Genomic DNA, 22,364 nt, shown 5'->3' on the forward strand with positions numbered 1-22,364 from the left:
TCAAATCAAATCAAATCAAATCACTTTTTATTGTCACATCACATGTGCAGGCACACTGGCACAGCACATGCGAGTGAAATTCTTGTGTGCGAGCCCCACAAGCAACAGAGATGTGCAAACACAACAACACAAACGAGCAAAATACAAGAATGGCCAACCTGAAACTAATAAATATATGTACAATATATAATAGTGTATGCATTTCTGGATGTGTATACTAAATATTTTCCTACGTGTGTGTGTGTGTGTGTGTATACACATTTTTACAAATTAAATAGTAAAAAAATAAAATAATAATAATAATAATAATAATAATAAAATATATAAAATATATAAAATATACAGAGTTGAATATGTGCAAAACAAGTGGCATTTATATACAGTGTGGAGTGCATAATGTTGAAGTTCCAGTAGTGAAGCTGAGGTGTCTATGACGTGTTCAGCAGTCTGATGGCCTGATGGAAGAAGCTGTCTCTCAGTCTGCTGGTACGGGACCGGATGCTGCAGAACCTCCTTCCTGATGGAAGCAGTCTGAACAGTTTATGGCTGGGGTGACTGGAGTCCTTGATGATCCTCCCCGCTTTCCTCAGGCACCGCTTCCTGTAGATGTCTTGGAGGGAGGGAAGCTCACCTCCAATTATCCGTTCAGAGCACCGCACTACTTGCTGGAGAGCTTTACAGTTGTAGGCGGTGCTGTTGCCATACCAGGTGGTGATGCATCCAGTGAGGATGCTCTCAATGGCACAGCGATAGAAGGTCCTGAGGATGCGGGGGCTCATGCCGAATCTTTTCAGTCTCCTGAGAAAGAAGAGACGCTGCCTTACTGCGTTATTAAACCGACACTTTGTGAGAGTGTCTCATGACACAGTTTTTGACGTTCGTGGCAGCAGCAGACGTGTGTAGATCAACAATGGAAAACAGGGAGTGTGGGCGAGAGTACGACGCAGCATTTAAAGCTCGGAGGTACTGACATTACTTTTGAGTTTGATTCTGTAAAAAGTGACAAAAACATTAGCGTCTGCTGTACACTCTGTGGGAAGAAAATTCATTCTACAGCGAAAAATTCAACTTCAAATCTGAGCAAGCACTGAGCACACTGCCACGGGAATGTGACATTCATAGAGAAACCCCCGGATCCCGCCTACTGACATGACCGCTGCGGCACTGGGCAAACCTCCACCGGCCCCTCTCCTGCTAAGCAGGTGAAAATAGATTAACCTCCTAAGACCCGAACTCTTCCACGGCATGCATTTTTAATTTCTCTTTGATATTTGGGCATATTGGGACCTGATGAATGTAAAAACAAAGAAATACCAAATTTTTGTTTCTAAGAAAAATGAGAGCTACATATGAGGATATTCATTTAAAATTTTGATAGAACAGTAGCAGAATAATGTCCGCGTAAGTGGATATCAGGCCCTTGTAGAGCAAAATTAAGTATTTTGGTCTAAATAACCCAAATTGTGATGTCCACATACAGTGGGGCAAAAAAAGTATTTAGTCAGCCACCGATTGTGCAAGTTCCCCCACCTAAAATGATGACAGAGGTCAGTAATTTGCACCAGAGGTACACTTCAACTGTGAGAGACAGAATGTGAAAAAAAAATCCATGAATCCACATGGTAGGATTTGTAAAGAATTTATTCGTAAATCAGGGTGGAAAATAAGTATTTGGTCACCTCAAACAAGGAAAATCTCTGGCTCTCACAGACCTGTAACGTCTTCTGTAAGAAGCTTTTCTGTCCCCCACTCGTTACCTGTATGAATGGCACCTGTTTGAACTCATCATCTGTATAAAAGACACCTGTCCACAGCCTCAAACAGTCAGACTCCAAACTCCGCCATGGCCAAGACCAAAGAGCTTTCGAAGGACACCAGGAAAAGTATTGTAGACCTGCACCAGACTGGGAAGAGTGAATCTACAATAGGCAAGCAGCTTGGTGTGAAAAAATCAACTGTGGGAGCAATCATCAGAAAATGGAAGACATACAAGACCACTGATAATCTCCCTCCATCTGGGGCTCCACGCAAGATCTCATCCCGTGGGGTCAAAATGATCATGAGAACGGTGAGCAAAGATCCCAGAACCACACGGGGGGACCTGGTGAATGACCTGCAGAAAGCTGGGACCAAAGTAACAAAGGTCACCATCAGTAACACACTACAACGGCAGGGAATCAAATCCCGCAGTGCCAGACGTGTTCCGCTGCTGAAGCCAGTGCATGTCCAGGCCCGTCTGAAGTTTGCCAGAGAGCACATGGATGATACAGCAGAGGATTGGGAGAATGTCATGTGGTCAGATGAAACCAAAGTAGAACTTTTTGGTATAAACTCAACTCGTCGTGTTTGGAGGAAGAAGAATACTGAGTTGCATCCCAAGAACACCATACCTACTGTGAAGCATCGTGGTGGAAACATCATGCTATGGGGCTGTTTTTCTGCCAAGGGGACAGGACGACTGATCCGTGTTAAGGACAGAATGAATGGGGCCATGTATCGTGAGATTTTGAGCCAAAACCTCCTTCCATCAGTGAGAACTTTGAAGATGAAACGAGGCTGGGTCTTCCAACATGACAATGATCCAAAACACACCGCCCGGGCAACAAAGGAGTGGCTCCGTAAGAAGCATTTGAAAGTCCTGGAGTGGCCTAGCCAGTCTCCAGACCTCAACCCCATAGAAAATCTGTGGCGGGAGTTGAAAGTCCGTGTTGCTCGGCGACAGCCCCAAAACATCACTGCTCTCGAGAAGATCTGCATGGAGGAATGGGCCAAAATACCAGCTACTGTGTGTGCAAACCTGGTAAAGACCTATAGTAAACGTTTGACCTCTGTTATTGCCAACAAAGGTTATGTTACAAAGTATTGAGTTGTATTTTTGTTATTGACCAAATACTTATTTTCCACCCTGATTTACGAATAAATTCTTTACAGATCCTACCATGTGGATTCATGGATTATTTTTTCACATTCTGTCTCTCACAGTTGAAGTGTACCTCTGGTGCAAATTACTGACCTCTGTCATCATTTTAGGTGGGGGAACTTGCACAATCGGTGGCTGACTAAATACTTTTTTGCCCCACTGTATGTGGACGCCAGGTTCTAGGAGGTTAAAGAGTGACAAGACTTGGTGCCGCTTAAGCTTTGATTTTATTTATTTTTTGCTGTGTTTTACTTGCATCTATTTGAAAGAGCGAGTGTAAACACAAAAAATTATTTTATATGCCGGAATATGCAGAAAATAGGTTTAAATGTTAAACACATTTCTTCAAGTCAAAGACTGTTGTACATAATGTCATTTTCACTTGATGCAATGTGCATAAAGTTAAAAGATTAAAACTTATAAAACAAGTTTTAAAAAGACACTTTCTCATTTCATTCAATTTTATATGATAGATTATGCAGAAAAAATAGAGTTGGGCTAAAAGGTATTCAGGTTGTGTATCATGTTTTTTAAAAGTAATAAAGTAACTAATTACTTTTGAAAATAAGTAATCATAAAAGAAACTGGAAACTTTCTTGGAGAAGTACTCAGTAATTAGTAACTAATTACTATTTTCAAATAACTTGACGAACACTGGTGACAAGTTTGTGATACAAGAATAAAGTTACGTTGAAACCAAGCACACCATTGTTTTTCTTGTGACATTACCAATAAGTTTGATGTGTCACATGGCCCTCTTCCTATTGAAAAAACAAAAGTTGTATCCAAGATGGCCGACTTCTAAATGGCCACCATGGTCACCACCCATCTTGAGGAGTTTGCCCCCTCACATATACTAATGTGCCACAAACAGGACTTTAATATCACCAACCATTCCCATGTTATTACGGTGTATCCATATAAATGGCCCACCCTGTAGTTCTATAGTTCTTATCGATAGTTGCTGCAAAATGGCTCCACAGTGGCCCCTAGAATATTTCAAAAGAGCAGTGCCTGTGCTTTGTTTCATCTATGGGTCTGAAATCATGGAGCTATAACCTAAATCCAACAGGAAGTCAGCCACTTTGAGTTGAAAGTGTAATTATGGGGTCATTTTCAGGCCATATAATTTAACGAACTCCTCCTTGGGACTTTATCAGATCCACATGGCCTACGGTGAGTGGATTCTTAAGGCCTCAGTCATCTTGAGAAGCGTTTGAGGTTTCATGAAACACCGCCGTCATGGCTGCACGTCAAGTTTCGATCATTCGCCGTGAAGAAGGAAACTGCTATAATTTTGACCCTGGAAAGGTTTTCAAAACCACTTTTCTAAACTCAAAGCTGCTTTCATTGTGTTAAACACTGTTTTCATGATTACCTTTCATACTTTCAAGTAGGTTCTAAATTAAATTTAATAAATTTAATTAAAACTTTAATCACTAAATTGAAGTGAGAATGCATACAATAAAATTCAAGACTTTTTTTTTTTTTGTCTTTAAAAGACAGACACTGACACAACCCTAAACGCCTAGGATGGTATCTTTCACTTTCAGATTAACTGCAGCCATTCTATTGACACATACATTCACATTTAATTGGCTTTTATATGTAATAAACTGCATGGGCTCTAATCAAATGATATCCATAAATGAAAACCACACGCCTTCATGCTTTTCCTTCAAGATTTAGGGATTCAGAATATTACTTCCTGCACCGTTTTGATAAGAATGTCTTTAAAATGTCTCAGAATATTATAAATGGCATTTAGCACATTCTGATATACTAAAGTGAGTGAGACAGTATTACCAAAGCAAAACAAGGCTTTGATTCTTGGTGCTTGGATTTTATGTTTTTATGTTTTTTTAATTTCTGCTGAAACCTGATGGTGTACTTCACACAACTACAACACTTTGTCAAAGACTTTGTTCAAATTGTTTCTTGTGAGTTTGAATTTGTGTTGATTTGACTTTGTTAAAGCTGTTCACAACCTGCTGTTCTTTGTTCACTAGCAAACTTCTTCCAAAGCACGTCACATAAACTATAGTGGCAGAAATATTCACTCAACAATCCAAATCATTGAATTATGGTGTACCATTCACTTCCATGGCTACAGGTCTATAAAACCAAGAACCTAGATATGCAGAATGCTTCCGTAAACATTTGTGTTCAAGTGAAATGTTAATGCTTCAGCTTACCAAGATATTTTGGAAAATTTTATGCTCCCAACTTTGGGAAGATGTGTATATATAGATACAAACAGTGAGTTGATACCATATTAACTCCTATTGATCAGGGAAACAAAGTTCATATTCTTGTGAAAGTAGACAAATACTTTTGAAGTAGTGTAACTAACCACTACAAAAACCAGAATTTTAATTCAGTTGAATATTTTTTTCATATAGCTTCAAATCACAACAACATTTTGAAGGCACTTTATATTGTAAAGTAAATACAGTAATTCAGAGAAAACCTCATCAAACAGACAACCCTACCAAGCATTTGGCAACAGAGGGAAGGAAGAAACCTCCAGCAAAACTGGGCTAAGGGAGGGCCAGTTATCTTGTATCCACGGCTTGAAGTTGCCTCCCACCCTATCTCTAGGGCTGAAGAGAGGTACCTCATTTATCCTCAAGGTTATTCTTCCAAAGAACAAACCTCATGGCTTTTGGTGTTTTTTAGAACGTTGATTGACTGGTAAATGAAAGCTTTACCTTTGGGCTCGACACTCTTGTCACTCCAATGGTGCGGTACAGCACAGGTGCTCGGTTCTGTACCAAGCTCCTCCTTCCCATCCTTCATATCTCTTGTTCTGTCACATCTTAAAAGTGTTCAACTTGATCCACATCTGGCGCTACTAGGGAGGATGCTTAAGTCCACTGAACCTGTGTTTATTAAAGCAACTGGGCAGACCTTATGCTTTGTGACATTGTGTGTTATCATGTAGACCTTATAAAAGGTTAAACTCTGGCAATAAAAATATGCACACAGTTAGTAAATAGACTCGGAGGTGGTGCCAATTAAATCATGACTGATTCCTTTAAGTGGCTACCAAGACAATTCCTCACTTGATATAAGGCTGGTTAAGACCACTGGTCGATCCATTGTCCATTGTTGCTATATTCTGAGCCTAAAATTGGTAGCTTTATCTGACATTCATTTCAGAGTGATTATCCTTAACTGAAAATTCCAGGAGAGCAGTAGCTTAAAAACTGTTCAAACCAGTGGATAGCAGTGATTTAAGGGCCATGCTGGAGCCTAGAAAATCTAAAAAATAAATAATTTCACAGTATGTAGCAGCAAGTGCCAGGTACAGGTACCTTTTCATACTTGAAAGCATAGTTTTGTAGGATGGTGGTGGGGTAAAGAGCTTCAAAGAGAAGAGTACTCCTGGCTTGCTTTTTCATTTCACAGTTGTATTTCATTGATTCTTTACTTCCTGCTGTTCTTTCACTTCCACAGTTTTGAGTTTATTTGGGTTTTTGAGTTCCTTTGCAGTCTAAATTGTTGAAAATGATTGGGATCAACTCACATGCAGCAGCAAGTCACTTAAACTACAACACAGCAGGAGTTTTACAATAAAACTGCAACCGGAGTAATTCATAGTGGAAATATCCTCTTTTCTTCTTTTCCATTTCAGGGCCTCGGTGGGCGTCATGGAACCTCGGGGTGTTCATGTGTATCCGCTGTGCCGGCATCCACCGCAACCTGGGTGTCCACATCTCCAGAGTCAAATCTGTCAATTTGGATCAGTGGACACCTGAGCAGATCCAGGTATGCAAATGATGCTCCCCATACTAGTACTGCTTTTAAGGCTTCTTAATGCATTGATATAACTTGTACCCCGTAATCTGTTATTGTTTAATTCTTTTAATGATCTCTGCCACTTACAAACAAAAGCTCACTGTATTTCTTTTTGTAGGTTTTAAATCTATGTAGTAAAGATCACAAATAATAGCAAAAACCTTAAGACTCATTGTTTTCACTTGTTGCTTGTGTGCAACCTGTTCTGCTTTCAAGGATGATTTACATTTGAAATTAGAGCATTTGGAACAAGGCAAATGGTCAAAATAGTAAAAACAACAGGAGGAAAGATTTATTATTTAGGTTTTTGAGTCTTTTTTCTTTCTTCTCATTTTTCATTCAGGCAAAGGCAAGAAACCCACCTCCAAATTATACGAAACATGATCCTTATGATTTTTTTTAATTACAGTTATCAAACAGTGATCTGGTTCATTTATGTTTCAAACATAAACAGGAGCTGCTGGTGCTTAATAGGGGTGGGAATAGAGAACTAGTTGGCAATAATACACCCTCAGTCTTTTCCTTTTATATGTACTGGCATGTTTCTTTTTTATACTTAAGCATACTTAAGGTTGCTAAACACACCTGAGTTGCCTCCGAGCATTTCAGAGACAATATAACAGCTGTCTTTTAAAGTTTGTCAAAAATCAAGAACAGACGCAATAAAGTATGGGCTCTATCAGAAAAATTTATAATAACATTTAAAATGAATAATGTCTTGCCAACATGCATCACTAAGGCCTAATGCAGCGTTCTGTTTTCATAGTAGATTCTACAGTCCTCATATAGTGTCCTAGCTCACTGACATTCTCATTTCTTTCTGTACACACATTTGCTGTGTGTTTAAAAACCTTTAATTGTTTTGTTTTTTTATATTTTATTGTGTGTAATCCATTTTTCATAAACAACTATTATCCTTCTGGGCAAAGGACATTAAAGATGGCAGGAAAGGAGGAATGGAGACCGCAGAGAAGGTGGTGAAGGAGGAGGTTGGTGTGAGAGTGGAGGATGCTCGGAGGCAGATAATCTGCTGTGGCGACCCCTGAAGAGAGCAGCAAAAAGAAAAAGATGTATTATACTATTGTTGTATTTAGAGCTGGCTGAGCCAAAAAAAGAATAAATAAATGGCCCTAAGACATGTTGGCATGAGCAAATGCAAAAAACCCAGATGGTACCCCCCAAAAAAGTGCATTTTAAGGGTTACCTTGATAGGTGAAGTTATGCATATACTGCAAGGTCACTCTGTATGCACTGACACAGCCTCAGAAATCCACTGTTTAGTATGCATTCAGTGTTTTTACACACACACACACGCAGCCATGTGCAGTACATGCACAGCAGCACGTGTGCAAATGCACATGCAGAGGGAATACAGAGAGCCTAATGCTAATTTGTAAGTGCGGAGCTGTGTTTTGTGGATAACTAGCATATCACATTGATTTTATTTCACACTCTGTGTTTGTGTGTGTCTGTGTACATCTGTGAAGCTCACACAGCAGTACTCGCTTGGTGTGTAGCAGGGGAAAGGTGTGTGCCTGTGCGTTTCTCCCGTGCTGTGCCGATCCATCAGCTGAGTGCGAGTGGAACGGGGCTCAGTCTGAATGTTAATCACTGTTTTCAATGACTAATTAATTCTGGATGGCTGATTATTCCGACTCCGTCTCCTCCACTTCTCCTATCATCACCCCATTCATCACCCTCCTCTTAATTTAGCCCTGACACATACGGCCAGTGTGTCTTTCACTTGGCATGTGCGTGTTTGTGTGCGAGTGGGAAGGAATCTGCAGCAAATTGAGTTGAATGCAAATGTGAAGTATGAAAGAACTCGCTGTGTGTGTTTGACAAGGTCTTAAATGTGTTTTACCGACTGCCTTTTCTGTATTAATGACACAGTTTTTCCGTCTTTTCTCTCTCGGCTCTTTTTCCTTCCTCCCCTCCTCGTAGAGTATGGTGGACATGGGCAACACCAGGGCCAGACAGCTGTATGAAGCCCACCTACCGGAGAACTTCAGGCGACCACAGACGGACCAGTATCCTCCTCCTGCTGTCTCCCTCACTCTTTTTTTATTATTCTCAGCCTCTATTCTCGTAAAAACAGATGCACTGGAATAAAGCATCGCTCTCACTGAACACTTTAATCACTGCTTTCATATTACATATGCATTAAAACTGCCAACTTCAGTACACACAGATATAAAAGCCTCTGTTTCGCCACACATGTCGGGATATCTACATGCAAATATAAAAGCTCCTGTCATCATGTAGCTACATATAAACTCTAAATGTCACCATAAATAAGTAGTTTATGCATTATACCACCATACAGGTCAAAGGTTTGGACATATCGCATTATATCAAGCACAAAACTTTAAATATTTCAGTCTTTGGTTTCATAACTGCTTTGTAAACTCTCCATTCATCAGCCAGCTTCATGAAGTCATCACCTGGAGCTCTTCCAGCAGTCTCAAAGGAGTTCCCATATATGCCGAGCACTTGTTGGCTGCTTTTCCTTCACTCTGCGCTTCATCACAAACCGCATCACTTGGATTTGAGGTGATGGGGCAAGTGACCTGACGCAACACTCCATCACTCGGCTTCTTTATCAAATGGGCCTTTAAAGAACCTGTGGGGCTGTGTTCAGGCTGCACAGTGGAGACACTGGGCCATTAGGTCTCAAATCAACACAAGTCTTCTGCCCTCCAATATGCATAAACTTTTATGGTATAACGTTTGAATATATAATGGTTGCCGGGAAATTTTAGCTTCATATATCAAATCGTTTTAAAGAAATATTTTTTTGGAAGGTGGTCCATCAAACCACTTTGAGCCTTTTTTTTTTCGCACGTTAAAATCTATGACAGTGTTTACACATTAAATTTTTCCCTGGCCTTTATTGTTAGAATCAGAATCTGTAATTTGGGACAAATGCAAAAAAAAAAAATGTTTGAGTATTGGTTTGTTTAAAATTTGGAGCTGGACTCGGCTTTTTCATATTTTAACCAGCCGATACTCATTTTTTGATGTATGTGAGATGCAGAAAAAAACAACTGGATTTGAATTGAAAATGCAGAATTTACAGCACATTTTAATTTGCAGGGTTTTTTTTTTTACTGTACAGTAAATTCCTTATGTCCCAATAAGGAAAGATTTTTTTAAAAAAGTGGTTTTATAATTAGTAAGTAATTGACTGTGCCAGTTACCTGTTCAATTTATTTTTACTACAAATCCCTAAAATGTTTAAATATATTGTAAGTGATTTTATTTTTTTGTGTTTCTGCAAATACTGATAAATAATCAAAAGTCAGAAAGCTTTACAGCAACATGATAAAGATGCAGTCCTTTTTCAAATATGACGTTACAATCTCAAATCGAACTCATTGTGGTTATCAGGCTTGAGCTTCAGCTGCACACACATCGCCACACATCATTTCCACACAGAGGCTTGCCACTTCTGCATCTTTCCGCACATTTAACCGGGACATATCGAGCAGTTTGTGTTTATACGCAGAGCTGTAACAGCGCTTTCCAGCTTGCCCTTTTCCAAGATACAAGACAAGACAGCTGTGTGGTTAACACACCAGCATATGTTCATATTTCCACCAGCAGACCAAAATAAATAATCTCCCTGTTTGAAATGTTCCTCTAATACCCTATCTTGTATCTGGCAGGCCCATTTGTGCGGGTGGTCATCATTCTTCACTCTTTTGAAGTCCATTAGTTGCTCTGACAGCATCGCCGCTGGCTGAAAGCAGCAGATAACAGACCCAGGATTAGAGGAGCTCGCGCCTGAATGTGGCTGTTTCTGTGTGTACTCCTCTGTTTATACTCACGCAGCTTCTCAGCCCTGCTGTTTACTGTGCTTATGTATATAAATGACGAAATGGACTTTGAGTCCTGTCTCTGTATTTTGTGTGTGTGTGTGTGAGTTTGAATGCATCGATATTCATAGATGCAGGCGTGTTTTACACACGTATGGACTAAAATGGGATTTGAGATTAATGTTGTCTTAGAAAATGTTTTAAATACTGTTTTAAATAAAAATACCAGTAATGCAGCAGTATTTTATCAAGTTAGTCACATTTGAACATGTGCTTTTACTTTAAATGTTTTAATCTTAGACCAGCTTTTTTGTTAGTTATCAATGTGGAAAAAAAATGAATTATATGAAACTAACAGGTGCATCAAATGTGTAATTTGTGGTGATTTTTGTAGTATTAGGTTTTGAAATTGAAAATAGAAATTGAAACAGCATGTGGGTAGCGCAGATGAGGTCTTTCTGTTGATACTTGGTAAAATAGTCCCCAGTATTACAGTGTTATAAATATGAAATGAGTTTAATTGTGACCCAGACTTTGATTTTATGTCAAAGAACAGCAGTCGCCCTTATGTCAGAATCCCTGCCCCCTTTGGTGTGTTTTATCGGTCTTTCATGAGATTTGTGGTCACGTGTGCCTAACCACCGTGTCACCAGGCCACACATTTATCCACTACAGCCGTGAGTGCCATGGTTGGTATCTCAGTGCAGCATCCTAGTTCTGCTCTGCTGTTTCTAGTCAACAGTAATAAATAAGCAGTGTGTTTGAGACGCAGCCACAGCAGGCCTCCTCTTCCAGCCTATCTAGCAGCTCCACTCGTGCGGGTGGTCATCATTTTTCAATCTTCTAAAGTCTTTTACTTGATCCGACAGAAGCGTCACTGCTGAAATAGGCAGATAAGAACGTCAGGATTTGCGGCACAGCAGCACGCAGTTGTGTTGGTTTGTGTGTTTAGGGAAAGATAGAGTGAGAGAGTGGGGTTGATTGTTTGTGTATCCTCACTTATCTCACTGTCGTGTGCGTGTTTTTCCTTTGACATTGTTGGGGTTCTTAGTGTAAATGTGTTCTCCTATTACCTCAGTTGTTCGTGTGCCCCCCTTTTTATCTGGGAAAAGTTTGCTGATCCATCAAATGGAGTGAACATTATAAGTCATGTCACTCGCAGCGTGTGGCAAAGAATCAAAATCCATGTCTAGACCGAGCGTCTTTTATTAAACTTCCTGGTGATCATGAAATGGAGAGACGAGCATCGCACATATGGAAATCAGACATGTTAATAGTTTGTTTTTGTTTTCTTTTACATCATTTTTTTGCCCTTTTTAAAAGAGAAACATTATAACTATGCCCAAAAGTGATACATTCTAGCAAATTGGAAAAGTGGAAGAAAATGGATGGATGGCTAAATTGTATATACATTTAAATACTGTATATGTTTCAAACGTAATATTCAGTACTGTGCAAAAGTCTCGAGTCAACCCTGAATTCTTTTTAGTTTGCTTCTAATGAGCTGACCTTTTAAGGTGGTGTTGAGGCATCTTTTTCAGGCTGTTTTTTTCCCCCACTCAATAAACGTTTTTTTGTTAGTTTGTTTGTTAAGCCACTTAAAAGTGACCTGTTAATCATTCGAGCATAAAACTGGACCCAGGATGAACCACTGTTGTATCTACACAGAACAGACAACCTGGCAGAGAACCGATTTTACATGTCTGTCACCAAAATGCAAAATTTGTTCCCATTTCTTTGGCTGATTTTATGAAAACTGTTAAAGACAACATTTAGACAGAGGAAATCAGGAGAGAGACCAACAGCTGTCTGATTCATTCAGGTGTCCGACTCCAATTAACTGAAATCCTCTGCAGTATTACGCTGTCTATTATTCTCCTGACATACAGCCTTCTGTTCATGGCCCAAACGTTTAGCTGCCGATTGTCAGCAAAGGGAACTTTTCAAATCTCTTAGCCCAAACCTTGTGTTCCTGCCCCAGAAGTGGTTAAAGACTTGTCATCTGAGGCCACTACTAGAAAGCCTTCTTGACATAACTTTTACTGATTTGGAATCTTGTGTTCTTTATTTAGAAAACACTTTTTTGATGAATTTGCTTCCCTTCAGCTCTCAGTCAACAAATGTTCAGGCATCGATCTTCTAATGGTGCGCTCACTTTAGATCTGCCTCATCGTGTTTACGATACAATTGATCCAGTTTCTGCCGGGCCCTTTTACAAACACTCAGTCTAATCAGGATTTAAAGCTGACAAAGCCCCTCTTCACTCTTTCTGACACTTTCACTTAGTTGTGATGCTGTAATTTCTCGTCAGGTTACTTGCTGAGCAAATTTCTGCTGCAGACTTTAGCGACGCATCATTTCAAACAGGTGAGCAGTGCAGTAAATATGAAATCCTTTGATTTACATCAACAATCCTCTGATAGATTGATTAAATCAAGCAATTGCATAATTGTTTTTACCTTTACACAAAGTGTTCAACATAGTTACTGCTTCTAATCTCCCAATGTGATGTCAGATTTAGGGATAATGGTCAATATAAAAGAATAAAAGTGATCAGTATTATTATTCTGAGATGTGACGCTTCTGTTACCTAGCCTCTCATCTCACATATTTCTAAGGGGCAAAAGTGTACAAACCTTTGGTTTCAATGTAAGTTGTAGCAAAAACTGCAGCTAGTGTTTCTGCTAATAAAATCCTCTGTACAGAACACCTTGAACTCTTTTCTTGAGGTGATGATTTTGAGTGGAATCTTCCAGAACATTAACTTTAGTCTTTTTTTACCTTTTTTGCATGACTCACTTTCTCTTAAGAGTCACCTCACAGATATGCGTCTCGCTGTTTTCCTTTAGAACTTGCTGATATAGTTAAAAAATTAACTGTTCCTTCCCCGATGACTAGCTGTCCCTGCACGAATACAACACACAGGTTGAATCTGTTATACTTCTGTCGCCTCTGAGTTTTATAACATAGATAAGGTTCTTATGCTGCAATGAAGTGTTTTCTGTAACTCTAACGATTGTCGAATGAATCAAAAAGTTGTGTTTTGGTCAAAAAACCTTCTAACAGCCTCCTTGTGATTTTCACTGTCTTGTTGTTTCGTGTTATCCCAATGGTGGTCCCATGAGCATTGTACAGCTTGACTTTTACTTGCTCTTGGAGGGAGCAAGTCTTGCTTGTAGCTTAGTTTGGTACACTTTAGAGATGATTCCTGAACCTATAAAGATGGTTCTGTGTCCTGGTATACCCAGTGTGCCCAGGTCAGTTGTTGCTTAACCTTCAGATTGTTGTAGAAATGTTTTTGTAGCATCATGAGCAACATCAGCTCTTTTTCTGAAGCCAATGTAGCCTCGTTTCTTCAGGCAAAGAGTCTTTCTGAAATATATGTTGTGAAGACCAGATTTAAGAGATTGCTGTTCAACAAGTAAAGTACAGCCGATCATCATCCCACTAATTGAAAACAGCAGAAATAATTACATCTTATTATCGATTGCTCATCACTGAGGTTGACATTTTCCCAGTACATAAATTCTGTCAAATATTTCATTTTAATTTATCTAACAGGATTCTGTTTTTCTTTTAGCACATTGGGATGATCCGAATGTAGAAAATCTAAACGTTTCCTCCATCACTGAAACGTTGAATCTTGTGCTTCTGACAAATATAGACACAATTGTCTGTAGCATGCATTGGCACTGGCATCAGTACTGATGCTAGTCTATGTTAAGAGTTTTTTTTAATTGCTCACTCCTACAATCATCCACTTAACCTTGTTTCAAGGCTCTACATCAGCGTCTGCTTTTGATCCTGACACACATGCTGTAATTCTAGCAGCCTCCTGAGGTCATTGTCAATTAAAGATAAACATAAAGCTTTTGAACAGACAGGAACGTTCGTCACCACACATTATCTACATCTCTAATCTCAGTGTATTCAAGTTGACGACTATTCCACACAATACATATCATAAAGCTTATGAGTGCACGTTGTGAAAGTTTTTCTAGAAGCAAGTTTAACCAACTATCTTGAAATATCCTTGGATCCTTATTTTGGGGGATTATTAAATATTATTTAACAAAATCTCAGTTTCAGTAGTTGCTGGAACATAAAACGTGTATGCATGCGACTTAAAAAAACAAAACAAAAACAAGGATTGAAAAGACTTTTTCTTCTCCTGCAAGTTTTACTACTACTCCCACCTTTGCTGTGCAGAATTCCCGTGTACACTCGGTGCATGCTGTTTCTCTATGATGCGTCTCGTGTGGTGTGTGTGTGTGTGTGTGTGTGTGTGTGTGTGTGTGTGTGTGTGTGTGTGTGTGTGTGTGTGTGTGTGTGTGTGTGTGTGTGTGTGTGTGTGTGTGTGTGTGTGTGTGTGTGTAAGTATTGTCCACTTGGATACCTTTGTGCACGGCTTCAGTCCTTAACCCCGACCTTCAGAGCAGTGGAAGTCTTTATCCGGGACAAGTATGAGAGGAAAAAGTACTACAACAAAGAGGCTTCGGCCACAGCTCAAGTGAGTATCAACAACACTGTTTGTGTTTTACAGTTTGTGAGTGTATGTTATTGTTGTGGTTCCATGCAGCGCTGCCACGGTTGGAGGCGATTTCATGTAACCTCAGTGTGAGTGGTTGCTTGGTGGCTCTTTGATTGATGTGCTTAAGACAGAAAGCAACATAAATGTAAAATGACGGCTTTTCTGTCCCTTGAGCTTTGCTTTTTTTATTGGGAAACCTACCTTTTTCCCCTCTTTAATAAAAAAAAAAAAAAAAAGCTTTAACAGTAGCAAACACTGCATGCCAAAGTTTTCTTTAATCATGAAATAGGATTTTTTTTTTTCCATCCCTTTCCTTTTCCTGAGAAACCAATGATTTCTGAAAGGCTGAAACCTGCAACAAATAGTGTTTGGCAGCTGCCGTGTTTAAAGTTAAAATGTATTACTCATCATGTTTGGCATCTTTTCCTCGCACAAGACTTGTGAATGCCTTCCAGTAGGAACTTTTCATGCCAGAACCTCAGTTTCTTTCAGTGCACTTATCTTTCACTCAGCCTGAAAAATTAGTTGGGTTTTTTTTTTGTTTTTTTTTAACTGCCACTGACCTTTTGTGCACTTTAATCTGTTGTAAAAAGGATGTTTGCTAAGCAAAAAATCTTTTTCAACCCAAACAATAGTCTTGCTGGATCCAATACAAAGAGTTGCTGAACACAGTTGGAGAATAACCTTTCAAAAACACTGTTATCTTCTCATACAGGTCTTTATCAGTAAGTAGATAACTGTGTTTATGTGTGTGTGTGTCGGTGTCACGACTGAAGCTCTGTGTGGGTGAAGGGAGAAAAAGGACATGATGGTGTAGGTGTGTTTGTGGGCGGATGAGTGCACATATCCTTGTCTTGTTTCCACAGAGATATCAGAGGTGCGTGCATCTCTGCATGTTTCAGTGAGTGGGCTGTTTCTGTACTGTGAGTTACTCCGTGAAGGGCGGTGTGAAACTCCACAGAAATTGGTGTGATGCAGTCAGACTGTGTGTCTGTGTTCACATATGTATCACCTTGTATACTCCCAAAAAAAGGACAAAAAAAGGAGAGAACTGGCAGTTATTATCCATAAACAACAACAGCACAAAATGTCTACATGCTTTCTGCAAAGTTACGAATTGTTAGGCTAACTTGTAACTAGCCATTTTTAGCAATTTAGCAACAGAAATAATCTCATAATTTTTGGACAGATTTGAATTAGCTAGTTAACGCTAGCTTACATGTCATGGTTTAGTGAAACACTAAAATTGGACTTTTCTTAACATCAATGCTTTTCATAGGCTCATGTTTGATGTTAGAATCTGACCAAAGTTGGATTTTAAGCAGAAATACCTGCCAAATTGTCAAAGTGTGCTAGAGTTTATTTTAAAGTTTCAAATGGTGGTGTCATAATGTATTACCTTTGATATACTGTATTTAACACACTGGGTAACTTTCATCGCTCTGGGTAAAAGGCTATCCTCCTCCTGATGTATTTTGGTACTGAAGTAAGTATAATCTCAAATAACTTTAATTTCACTGGCTATTCAAAACAGCCCTAGAGCATGATGCTACCACTACCATGCTCGACAGTGGATATAGTGTTCTTAGGTTTGAAAACACACAATGAGTTGTATGTTTGTTTGAACTGATGATTTTGGAATCTGCAGTTGCTCAAAGAGACCCTCACACCTTGTGTAAATCTACAATTCTCCTTCGTAGATTCTCACTGAGTTCCTTGGAGTTTGCCATTGTTCTGAGTATTGGTCAGTTAAATTAGTGCTGTCAAACAAATCCTGTCTATGTCGGCAAAGAGAAATGCCCATTTGTTGTCAGTTACAATTACTAACAAGAAGCTAATAATCAGTTTCCTTGTCAAGTTAAAGACATTGTAGAACCCTCAGCACCACTTATTCAAAGATCTAAGTCAGTGTATGTTTTTATTTGACCTTTGTGGATTAGAGAAAATCCAGTTCAAACTGTACAATCAATCTGCACTGAAAAAGAAATCATCAACAGCTCCATGACAATTTGTGCTGGTAAGTGTATGCATGTAAACTTTGGACCACAACTGAATACTGTATATCATCTATATTCAATACTGATGCTCATTTGGGTAACGCAAAGACATTAGATACTTTTCAAACTTCAGCAACTTCCACCAGCGTGCTATGTATGAGGTGTTTGTGTCGATATTCTGTGTTTGGTTGTCTTCAGCGGTGTTGCTTAGGCCAAATATCTACACTTTAGTCTCGTCTGTCTAAAGGATTATCGGGTTGTAAACAAACCAAATGAGTATACGTGTTTTTTTTTTTTTTTGTTTTTTTTTTTTTTTATAGGTTTGGCTTGGAGTTGTGCGGGAAGAGTGTTGAAAGAATTTGGTCCAAGTGTTGTATCACTTCTGAAGGTTTCCTGCACTATTCTCACACTGGCACAGACATTACGTGCACTTTGTAGTAGAGAGCTCAGAAGGTTAAACTACCTGATCCAATGAACGACTTTAAAACTTTAGATCAGATTAAATCTGGCATTTGCTGGTTCACATGCAGCGCTGTCAGGGAATGTCTAGAAAAATTCAGGCGTGCTGAGCCTATGTGATGAAAGCTTTCCAGCTGAGGCCGCTGAACTATTACTGCGTGAGCTTTTTTGTTAAATTTTTAAGCCAATAGGTGAGAGGTGTAAAACAATGAAAGATGGAATATTAGACTAATAGATGCAGTCTGTCAAGGAAGTAAACTACCTAACTGAAGAACTACCATGTGGTTTTTGGATAAGCTCCATTTTTAAGGATCTGAATGATTTTTTGCAACAAAATAGTTTCTTTATTACATCAGCTAATTCATTTTTTTGTTCTACAACTCCTTTAAGGTAGATTTACATGATTCACATTTTTGAGTAATCCTTTTTTAACTTATGCCGGGCCTTGATACCTTCAGTTTAGAGTGCCCCCTTACTGATTTCCCATTTTTGTGTTTACATGTGTTATTTTTGTCTAATATTTACATTTGTTTGACAATCTGAAGCATTTAAGTCAGTCAAACATACAAAAATGGGAAATCAAGAAGGGGGCGAATGCTTTTTCACACCACTGTATCTATTAAACGTGCTTTTTTTTAGCTCCTTTCCTGCCTCCTTTTAAGCCAACTTTCTTTTGATTGACTGCCTGTTTGAACAGCAGATGGGCGGGGCTTCTGAGCTCATAGTCAGAGCTGTGCGCCTGACATGACCATATTAGTTAAATCATTGACAGTAGACAAAGTCTGTGAAACTGTTAACTCTGAGCTTTGCCTCACAGGCAGTACTTGCAGATATGCTCACCTCTTTATTTAAAATTGAGTCCTGTCTGAAACAAAATAGATAAAAACAGAGAATCTGATGCGACAATTGTGGTGGACTGTGTGGAATTCAGAAGGATGCAATCTTTGCTGCAACAGCATCACATCCATCACCTGCACCTCCAGCATGCTGTTTAAAATACATAGATAAATAAAAGCAATAATAATAATACAGTGTGATGATGCAACTGCAGTGACAGAATGACACAAAATGTTTCTGGGTGCTGTGTGTCCAATCCATAAATCAAACCAGTGGATGCCTTAAAGTCATTCCAATACACGAGCACACATGTGCATACGCCAACTGTAGCTCAGGGTTACTGTAGCCCGCCCTCTCCTCTTCGTTCTCCATCTGCGCGAAACTGTTTAAAGTGATAATGAGTTGTTTTTAATAATTAATTTGCATATAAAAGCCAAGCCGTCTGCGTGGGTGGCAGAAACAGATCCTAGATCACAGTCTGGCTGCTGGCAATGCTTCAGAGAAAGCCAGAGACAACACAGAGTGTGTGAGAGAGGCAAGAGGCGAGTGGGACAAAGGGGGGAAAAATGCATAAACTGAGAAACAGAAGCGAATGAGGGAAACTTAGACATTGCAATGGAATAAATATGCACCAGAGGAAGCCTGCTGTGAACAAGCCAGTGTGAATTAAAGCACTGCTTGGTTTTTATATTTCAGAGTGTTTCCTTTGTGCTGAAACTTTTTGTTGTTCATTTTGTCTGCCTGCTGTCAGATTGAAGCCTCGCTAGTTTGAGTGAAGAGCGTTTTTGTAACGATTGAAATTGCTTTGTGTCATTTCTGTAATGTTATTATTACATCACAGTAATGACTCGAGGGCTTTGTATTTACAGATAAACACACTGTGAAGACGAAGGTTGCTTTACTTTGACAAATGTAAGGCTCATGTTGACAGACATGAGGATGAGCAGCTGATGCTGTTCCACTTGTTTATGTGCCTTCTATCAGGCAAGGGACAAACTCAGGCTCAATACAGAACAAGCCAGCCATGATTTTTGTTTATTTTTTTTGTATATTAAAGGAGGTTGCTGTCCTGTTTCCAGATATGTAAGCATATAAGCTATGCTGCCGCAGAAGGAGGAGGCTTTCCCCAGGCAGCCCTTCCAAACAAGCCGTTCCTGATTGTACTGTCATGAACTTTTAACATTTAACATGCTGACTGAATCAGAGACGTGGCTCTTGAGTTTTTTGCAATTTGTCTGAGAATGTATGATCTGACCTTGGGGTGAATTGTCTGGGAAGATTGTGGCATTGTGTTGACACATACCTGGATATTGCAGACCAGCAAAGTGCCAGATTTTCTGCTTTTATTGAGGTGGTCACACTTGTTCCTGATCATCTATTCATGTTACATGCAGTTCGCTTATACTTATATTGGCTTATACTGCACACACATACACTGTGTGCACAATTATTAAAGTTGTATTTTTGAGCATTAATTTCATTATGGATCAAGGACAGTCAGTCCAAAATGTTAATGAACCTAAACCTGAATGTTTAAGAATGTAAAAGTGAATTATGCAATTAATTTTAAAAATGAACATTTTCCCATCTCACTAGTTTGTTTGCAAATGTTAAAGTGAGAATAATAAAACAACTCTCAGCCTCCCAGACACTGTTCAGAGAGGTGTACTGTTTCCCTACACTGTAAATCTCCCGTTTAAGCAAGGCCCACAGGTTCTCACGGGTTTAGGCCTCCTTCCTGACCTTTGGCCATGTCATTATCTTTTCATGCTGAAGGCGTTTACCTGCTACCCATGTACTGGAGTACTTCGATGCATGCGATGGAGCATTGTACTGCATAAAAATCATGGTCTTCTTAAAAGATGCAGACTTTTTCCTGTACCACTGCTTGTAGAAAGTGTCTTCTAAAAACTGGCAGTAGGTTTTGGAGTTGATTTTCGAGCCATCTTCACCCTGAAAAGGTCCAACCAGCTCATCTTTAATAATACCACCTCCACCTTGCTGGTGTCCGAGTCGAAGTGGAGCTCTGTGTCCATTATTGATGCAGCCACAGGCCCATCCATCTGGTCCATCAAGAGTCACTCTCATCTCATCAGTCTATAAAACCTTTGAAAAATCTGTCTTCAAATATTTCTTGGCCCAGTCTTCAGGTTTCGACTTGTGTGTTTTAACTGTTTACTCAGTGGAATCTGGTGGCTTTGAGACCAAGAAAGTGACTTCAGTAGTTGTCATAAAGGGCTGTCTGGTGTGTGTTTTTGCTGACCCTATCCACAGCTTTAGCTCTAACCTTCCTGTTAGCAGCGTGCTGTGGCTCTGTCCTTCACATTAAGTTGTGAGCAGTCCAGTTGTAGCTTAATGCTTAATAGTTATTTATTTGTAACATCTCAAGTGGAGAAAATTCTGACTTGTGAACTTGGAAGGTGGTCTGTTCTTCCAGGAGGCTAAAGGAATAGTAAGTGATAGTAAGTGACTTGACTTTACAGAACTTTACAAACATGTTTGACTTCAAAAGTACAAAAACCTTTGTCCTTGAGTTCAATATTAAAGTCTCCTGTTTGAACAACTGCGTTTCCATATTTGAAGCCAGATCTTCTGTTAGCAAGAGATGTGATACAACAGCTTCTTACCATTTCTGAAAGTCTGAGAGGGGGGAAAAAGAGATTGTGTAATGTCAAACAGCCTTGTTGATGCTTGCAAATCCTACTGCTTGAAGTTCTGTTTTTTTTTAACTTCTTTAGAAAGCCAGTAAAAAGAGAACTTGATAGAGTGCAGTGGTCTTTTGTCATCTCTGAATGCATGCATGCTTTTCCCCCTGCCTGAGTAGCATGCTCTCATTGTTCTGCTGTGAGTAAATTAGTTGGATTGTGTTTGTGTATAAACCACAAATGATTTCAGTGTTACTGGAATCAACAATCCATCAAAGTGCATCTTGCAAACCCTCGGTGATGAGCCCAGTGATTGGCCTAAAAATGTCACAAGAGAGCAGCGCGGTCGCCTTGGAGGAAGGCTGCTGATTTTTAACCTTATTTGCCTGTGTTAGTCATGAGTGTCCTCCCCGCAGTGTCCACAGTACTTACCAATGTTGTACATGTTCTAGCAGCTAGCTGTGGCAACCTAGTTAACTTCTGCCATGCTCTGACATGTTATTTTCTGACGTCAGTGAGCAGATGAGCTACGGGGAAGGTTAGACAGAGGTCGCTTTAAGTTTGTTTTTTTTGGTTCAGGAGAACAACACAGATTTCTCATTTTGTGAAAAGGATGGGTTGACAATTACATTTGATTGCGGCTTACATTGCAGCTACTTGTTGTGCAATTTAAATACAGTAAGTCACTTTTACCTTTTCATTTAGCCAGCATACAGTAGACATTAAATCCACCTGAGGCAGAGATTGACCCGCTATTAAGGGTTTGCTATAGATGTGGCTGTTAGTAACATCAGAAATATGTAGAAGGTGACATTCAAAGTAGTCCCAAGGGTCCCAGTGGTCATAGCAGCAGTAGGAACTGCAACCCCCAAACAGGAAGAGTGGCTCCAGCATGACATCTGGAGTCTGTGTCCGGTAGCGTAGAGCAGAACTAATATGGGAATTTTTTTAAATGACAGTTTTTTTTCCTATTTATGTTTGTCACACTTTATTGTTTCAGATGATCAAGGAGTTGTAAATATTAGACAAAGATAACACACGTAAACACAAAATGCAGTTTCTAAATGAATGTTTATTATTAAGGTGGACAAATCCAAACCTACATGGCCCTGTATTTTATTTCGGCATTAAACTATGGTTATGGTAGTGTGATGGTCTGGGGCTGTTTTGCTGCCTTAGCACCTGGGAGACCTGCTGTGGTGAATGGAGCCATAATTTCTGCTGTCTATCAAAACATCCTGAAGGGAGAATGTCAGTCTGAATGTCAATTTAGAAACTGCATTTTGTGTCTGAAGCATTTAATTGAAATCAGGAAGGGGACAAACACTTTTTCACAAAACTGTAGATACTTTTTAT

The 22,364-nt window shown here is 39.4% G+C and overlaps 1 protein-coding gene across 4 annotated transcripts in view; it reads left to right on the plus strand.

Moving 5' to 3' along the window:
* Positions 1-22,364, plus strand: part of LOC146561503 (stromal membrane-associated protein 1-like) — a 152,411-nt gene that overhangs the window by 19,267 nt on the left and 110,780 nt on the right. For all 4 annotated transcript variants that reach the window (XM_085297636.1, XM_085297637.1, XM_085297638.1 and 1 more), the window contains exons 2-4: positions 6,558-6,691; positions 8,666-8,751; positions 14,974-15,049. In XM_085297636.1, coding sequence (XP_085153762.1) covers positions 6,558-6,691; positions 8,666-8,751; positions 14,974-15,049 — 296 coding nt within the window. The remainder of the gene's footprint in view (positions 1-6,557; positions 6,692-8,665; positions 8,752-14,973; positions 15,050-22,364) is intronic.

The sequence above is a fragment of the Mchenga conophoros genome, linkage group LG13 (assembly GCF_057382185.1).
Source record: "Mchenga conophoros isolate Kocher_MC1m ecotype Shallow Benthic linkage group LG13, M_conophoros_male_GT1.1, whole genome shotgun sequence".
Classification (NCBI taxonomy): domain Eukaryota; kingdom Metazoa; phylum Chordata; class Actinopteri; order Cichliformes; family Cichlidae; genus Mchenga; species Mchenga conophoros.